We start from the raw sequence: 6935 nt of genomic DNA on the forward strand, positions 1-6935 counted from the left end.
CATGTGAGTTGATGGATCAAAGATGTTTGGTTATTCTGACATTACTGCATAAACAATTGTGGGAAGATAATATATAAAACACGCATATATCATGCCAGCAGCTGTTAAGCTGTTGCTAGGTGTTATATTAGCTAGCTTAATGTAGCCCTTTGTCACGGAACTTTTAAAGATAAATTTAAATGAAAACCCTTCCATTTTAAAAATATTTGGCTTTTCTTAGGAGTTCCTATTAAATGGGTTCAGTTAACTTTATGTTAGTAAAACAAAAATCATGACTACAATAAGCATGTCTTATGCTAGCAGCCATTCAGCATTTGCTAATTGTTCATGTTTCAACATCATTATCTGAATTCTAAAGCCCACATTTGAAAGAAAACACTTAGGTTTAAGATGGATTTCATTATTTCCATGCCGTGCCAGCTCATGTGAGTTGATGGATCAAAGATGTTTGGTTATTCTGACATTACTGCATAAACAATTGTGGGAAGATAATACATAAAACACGCATATATCATGCCAGCAGCTGTTAAGCTGTTGCTAGGTGTTATGCTATATTAGCTAGCTTAATGTAGCTGTTTGTCACGGAACTTTTAAAGATAAATTTAAATGAAAACCCTTCCATTTTAAAAATATTTGGCTTTTCTTAGAAGTTCCTATTAAATGGGTTCAGTTAACTTTGTGTTGCTAAAACAAAAATCATGAATACAATAAGCATGTGTTATGCTAGCAGCCATTCAGCATTTGCTAATTGTTCATGTTTCAACATCTTTATCTGAATTCTAAAGCCCACATTTGAAAGAAAACACTTAGGTTTTAGAAGGATTTCATTATTTCCTATTGTGCTAATGCTGTGAAAGTCACCACATGGAAGAAATAAGCCTGCTTAATCTTAATTGTTTTATTTTAAATGTATGTTTTTGAATTCAGAGAAAGGATGTTAGAAATAGTTTTACCAGAACATGAACAATTAGCAACTGCTAAGTAGCTGCTAGAACAAAACATGCTTATTGTATTAAACCTTTTTTTGTTCCATAGTGTCTTGTTTACCAAACCAATTTAATCAAAGTTTCAAAGAAAATGTCAATACCTTTGAAAAAATAAGGATTTTCTTTTAAATTTATGTTCAAGAGTTTAAAATTGCTACTTTAAGTTACTTTAAGCAGAACATAAAAGCTAGCAACTGCTAAACAGGTACTAGCTTGAAATATGCTTGTTCTATCCATTATCTTCCATTGCCTGTTTATATAGTAATGTCAGACTAAACAACTGTAATTCATTAACTTCTGTGGAAAAGCACTACATGGAAAAATAATCCCTCTAAAGCTTTTTTTTTCTTTTAATGTTTGTTTACCAAATAAGCAAAATGATTCTCTGTAACTAATTTAAGCATCCGTAGCTCATCCAAAATGATGCTGCTAGAGTTTTGACCAATACTAAGAGATCTCAACACATCACCCCACTGGCTTCCAGTCAATCACAAATTAGATTATGAAACCCCACTGATTGTTTAACTATCTCAAAACAATTTAGGCTTAGAATGCATCTCTGATTTGTTAAGAGATTATAAACCTGGCAGGGCTTTTAGATCCAAGGACTCTTGTCAGGTAGTCCAGGCCACAGTCCAGACTAAACATGGAGAAGCAGCATTTAGCTGTTATGTTGCAAACATGTGAAACAAACTGCCAGTGCAATTACACTTTCACCAAACGTAGACATTTTTAATTCCTAGTTAAAAACATTTCTTTTGTCATAACCTATGCCTACGCATGAAATCTGCATGGTAACTTATCTGGACTGTTTCTTGCTTTTATTTTTTAAAATTTAATTATTTTATATAATTTTATTATGATTTTTGTATACCATTTTAATTAAGTCTTATGTTTTGTTTTTCTTTATATTTTTTATGTACCTTTTAATGCTTCTTCTGCTGCTTTTAATGCTTTTAATGCTTTACTTACTTTCACTTACAGTTGTGAATACTTTTTTTTATCTTTCTTTAATCTTGTAGAGCTTATAAATACAATACAAGCTCAGTTCCTTATATTTTGCTGATATAGATGTGTGCGTGCATGTGTATGTATGTGTGTGTGTGTGTGTGTGTGTGTGTGTGTATGTATGTGTACCATATGTGTATATTATTTATCTCTTTTCTTTTTCTTCGTGGCACTGGAAATTAAGCCATCCATTTTAATTGTACATGTACAATTAATGTACAATTCATTCATTCATAGCACTGAATTGTCTTGTAAATGAAATGTGCTATACAAATAAACATAGCTTGTCTTGCTTTGTCTAAAACATGTGTTAAGATTCTTATATGATTATAAAGCAAGCCTGTCAGAGATAAGATTAATATCAACACTGAGACCGTTTGTGCTCAGCTCCTGCATGAGTGCACAAGTGACTTTTATCTTGTAGCATGTTACAGAAAATGGTACCCTTCTATTTCAGTGCCAAAGAAGAAGAAGAAGAGGAGGAGGGAAAAAAAATCAATACAAAAGTTAGATCTTGAAAAAAGATAGATCTGCTTTAGTCTAACGTGGAATTTACTCCGAGTTATGGAAGGGAGGGAGGGCCATGGCTAACAAGGAAGTAGTGCACCTTGTTAAACACGCCATTCATATACAAAAAATGAACACATACATAATAGTAGATAATAAATAAGATTGTTGTTGTCACTTTGTGAAATGTAATACTATGACCCACTTCCTCTCGGTTATGTGGGGTATCATGATCTGGGGAACTCCGCCAGAGTGATGTCACAGTCTGTAGACAACGAAGGCGGATCATCTGGAGGGGCTCCGTACAGCCAGCTCCACAGCGTGTTTGAGCAAAATGAAACATGGATGAGGAGATCGCTGAAAGTTGGGAGAAAGCTGCTGATAGTGGGGTAAATAACAAGGGACATTGTATAATTTAAGCTGAGGACGAGTATGCCTTGGGTGTCGTTTTATAGAACACCTAGGTTTCTTGTAGAAGTTCTCTTAACGCTGTTCCGTGTTAGCGACTCCCACGGGCCAACAATGTGGCTACAGCTAATGCTAGTTTTAGACAAACTTGTCGAGTCAAGTAGCTTTGGCCAGCAGGTTAGTCATGCTGAACACGAACATAACTATCAAAGAGACTTTAACTGTTTCAGTGTTTCGGTTGAAGTAACATTGGTATGTCCGGTATGTAGCTTACGTTGGTGAGCTAAATAATATGGCTACAGGAGGCTAGCTAAACCGGAGTAAAATGAGTTCAGCTGAAACGCTAAGGTTAACGCTAGCTAACGCTTAACCGCAATGTTGCGTTAGCTAGTCATTGCCAGGGTCACGTTGAAATTGTATCAGTTGCATTTTGGTTTACCTACTGGCAAAAAAAAAAAAAAAAAAAAAAACACCGTTACCAGACAACCGAGTGCCCTCTCGTGATCAAAGCTTCTCTCGTATTTAGTTCGTGTCACATTGCTTAACTAAGAACTTTTTAGAAAATTATATATGACTCACTTCCTCGTACTAGTAACAATTTAGGCATTCCGTAAACGAGGACTAGCAGTGTAGAAATGTTAGATTAAATTAAATTTATTGTTAATAAATTGAAGATATTGGCTATATTCGCTAGATAAGTTGACGAGTGTATGTAAATGGTGTAATTAGTACATAGCCGTCTTTGTTTTGTTTAGCTTGGCTTAAATGGGTGGTAATGGCTCTCTGTTCTAATTCGATTTGCCATTCCCTAAAGAACCAGGTAGTTAGGCCAAGTAGTACTCGGGTTGCGTGGAAGTTGCCAAACTGGTAAGTTGCTACTTTCAGCTAACATTAGCTAGCCAACGTCACAGTATTTTGGCAGTCGATCGCTAATTGGTGACGTCAAGAACATGACTGAAGTGGCGCTGACCAGAACATCAGTCTGAACTTACAAATCATTTAAACAACTTTTTGTCATTTGTATGTATGTATATATATATATATATATATATATATATATATATATATATATATATATATGCTTTTCGCTGATAACATATCTAATGTTAGCTAGCTGAACACACTGTTATGACTTGGCAGCTGTCCTCACATGTATAAATAGCTCGTAACTGAATCCTGCTCTCCATCCACTTTTACTTAGTACCTGGTGTACCTCTTCCTGTCCCATGTCAGTGATGTTTATTTACATTAATACTTGCACTACTTTTCCCACAGGAAATGGAAAAACGGCTAGAGGAGAAGCTTAGGATCAGCCAGAAAGAAAAGTAAGACCTCAAACAATGCAGAAAAATTACCCAGAAATATGGGTTTTTTTTCCTTCCAGTTCACTTTGACAGTTATATTTTACTGCTTATTACTATAAGTGCATGTGATCAACAAACATTACAAAAAACTTTATAAATTTGAAAGTGGAGTGGATGCTTAGAATAAAAAAATTTAATTTTGTACCAGGTATGTAATTTTTTTCTCTCTCCCCACACAGGGAAACAAGTAATTCTTCCCGATCTCCATTAAAGACAACCATGGTGATACAAGACAACTCTTTACCAGCAGCACCGCCTCCTCAGATACGCATTTTGAAACGGCCTGCAAGTAATGGATCCTTGGGGTCACCCATGAACCAGAACAAGCCCACACTGCAGGTCAAGTCACTGGCCCAGCGAGAAGCTGAGTATGCAGAGGCCAGGAAGAGAATACTGGGCAGTGCCTGCCCAGAGGAGACTCCTCAGGACAAACCTAACACTGACAGGTAATAATCACATATACCTTTGGGGGTTTACTGACAGCCTTAGAAGGTTTTTCTGAGCCTTTCTTTCAAATTTCTGGAATATAGAGACATATTGTTAGTTTGATCACTAAGTACCTGTTGACCATGCTTTGTGGAGTTCTTAATCTCTTTTTTACAGCTAAGTGTTCATAAAAAATAATAATAAAAAAAGGGCAATGGTCTTGTCATTCTCTGTTGTTCCAGTAAAGAAAGTCATTAGCTGTTAAGCATTTAATTGTATCTCTAAAGAACAAGACCATCTTGTTTTTTTGTTTTTGTTTTTTTTCCCCCATTCGCTTGTTCTTTATTGTACAACTACCATTTTAATTAAGTTGCGGTAAACTTTGCTGTCTTCCTGTTTTGATGTTACTTTTGATTTAATTATACAGACTGCAGCTGGCTGAGATTGTTTGCTTTAGTCTGTTGGCATGACAAAGTTTAGCTTTGTTGGAAGAGGAGACTGAAATATTGCCATATTTGACTTTAACTGGTTAAATAAAAGTAAAGTTTACTCTTCAGACTAATTTATAAGCAACCTAAAGTTTAAAAGTTTTGTTCAAACTTATACTTTGAAAGTAAAGTTCCTAAAGCTGAACTAACATTAAACTCAAGACATTTCTGATGTGAAACCACAGGGATTCAGTATTTAGGACAGCTCAGGAAAAAAAAGAGACATCCATGAAAACAAGACCTGCTGCTGAACTTTGCCAACTGGGAACAACTTGTGAGCAGCTTCTGTCTAGTAGCTAGCGAAGGGGAAAAGCTGCCATCTCTAATTTAATCTAGTTTCCTTTTTTTTTTTTCCTTCCAGGCCAGGGCGCAATAACTCTACATTGCCTTTAGAGGACACCAGATCAAACAATCACACTGTCCGGCAGCCTGCCGGTCCAGACGGCACCCACGGATTCCGACAACACAGATAAGTGGGTCTAAAAGGTGACTGAGTCATTACGGGGAGAGAGCTGAAGGGCCACCTGAGATCAAAGTACTGTATTCTTAAAACTCCTTCCTCCAGTTTCCATATATCAGATGAGTTCGGTTGCAGCACTGCCCTCAACCTTCCTTTTACAGTCACATGAAGTCATCAGGAAACAAGGAACTCCAGGAGGACATTAAATGGGAATGTGCTCTCCTTTCTCCCCACTCCAGCCTGTTTGGCACTGTGATTATGGACATCTTCTGAATTCACTGTGATGATCCCCTTTAAGAGACACCCCTCACCTCCATCTCTCTCTTTGTTCTGACCCCAGCGGCTCCATTTAAGGATGCCAGATGGGCGGAAGCAGAAGACATTTGAACAAGGAATAGTTCGGAGATGAGATGAAACGAGGGGCCATATCAAAACTAGATGCGCTGCTTCTTGTGCAGCAGGCTCTTTTCAGCAATAATACCAGATGTCACCTTTTGTAGTTTTAGTTTTTCAGATGATGGCTCACAAAACTTTTTTTTTTCCCACTTGTCTTTATCCAATCAAGGGATGCACTGATATCTGATAAATTCAGATTATAGTTCTTATACAACAATAAGAATCTCTTTAGTAAACCAGCATTATTTATTGATCTTAAACAGAAAATTAATTTATCTGCAATTGTAATGAAATACAAAACAGTAATTTCCAACTGTTGTGTGGTGGTTTAGTAAAAGCGATAGCAAAGGTTTTATTTTGGTGTGGAGTACAGCGTTTAGTATCAATTAAAAGTCAGCACTGCTGATGTAAATGTAAATGTACTGTTCAATGTATCAGTGCATCCCTTAGATGTAAATTGCCATTTGTTTTTAAAAAGAGAGGGTAGGGGTTGTGTGTCAAGTTTTATATCTGAAAAGTTCTGTTTACGCTTTGTTTTTCTTTTTATTTTAACCTTTTCAGCTGTCTTCCTTGGACTGCCACTTAATTTCTATTTAAACTAAAAAAGTGTTAAATGAGAAAGTGGATTTAAATGAAAAAAAAATTTGTAGCTTTTCTGCCTTTTTTTTGTATGAAATAGCAAGTGTCAGCAGTATTTAAATTAAATGAACCAAAAGCCCTTTTTAAAATTAAAGACGTTTTTTATTTTAAGGAGGCATTGACAGCAATTTAAACGAGGGAGTCATACGGTAGTTTGATTTTTCTGCTGTACTTTACAAGCCTCTGTCGCGTTTCTACTTTGTTAGTGGTGTTTCTTCATGTTCTCTGAAGTACAACACGTAGGAACTCAGGT

At 36.1% G+C, this 6935-nt stretch overlaps 1 protein-coding gene across 2 annotated transcripts; it reads left to right on the forward strand.

Annotated features, from left to right (window-relative positions):
- Window positions 1–2741: 2741 nt before the first annotated feature.
- On the forward strand, window positions 2742–6257 carry szrd1 (SUZ RNA binding domain containing 1). Of its 2 annotated transcripts, none has more exons than XM_042003284.1 (4): window positions 2742–2890; window positions 4185–4234; window positions 4453–4719; window positions 5549–6257. In XM_042003284.1, exons 1-4 carry the CDS (start codon window positions 2843–2845, stop codon window positions 5658–5660), a joined length of 477 nt encoding a protein of 158 aa, XP_041859218.1. In that variant the 5' UTR covers window positions 2742–2842; the 3' UTR covers window positions 5661–6257. The 2 variants fall into 2 exon arrangements, with proteins under 2 accessions (XP_041859218.1, XP_041859219.1); XM_042003285.1 differs by lacking the exon at window positions 2742–2890 and adding an exon at window positions 2913–3776.
- Window positions 6258–6935: the final 678 nt, after the last annotated feature.

This window comes from Melanotaenia boesemani, chromosome 13 (assembly GCF_017639745.1).
Source record: "Melanotaenia boesemani isolate fMelBoe1 chromosome 13, fMelBoe1.pri, whole genome shotgun sequence".
NCBI lineage: Eukaryota > Metazoa > Chordata > Actinopteri > Atheriniformes > Melanotaeniidae > Melanotaenia > Melanotaenia boesemani.

What these genes read in the sequence shown, in the direction of transcription:
- szrd1 (XM_042003284.1), top strand. Translation starts at nt 2,843, where the DNA reads ATGGATGAGGAGATCGCTGAAAGTTGGGAGAAAGCTGCTGATAGTGGG. An exon ending in AGAAAGCTGCTGATAGTGGG is followed by an intron (nt 2,891 to 4,184) that starts GTAAATAACAAG and finishes CTTTTCCCACAG; the next exon opens with GAAATGGAAAAACGGCTAGA. An exon ending in GACAAACCTAACACTGACAG is followed by an intron (nt 4,720 to 5,548) that starts GTAATAATCACA and finishes TTTTCCTTCCAG; the next exon opens with GCCAGGGCGCAATAACTCTA.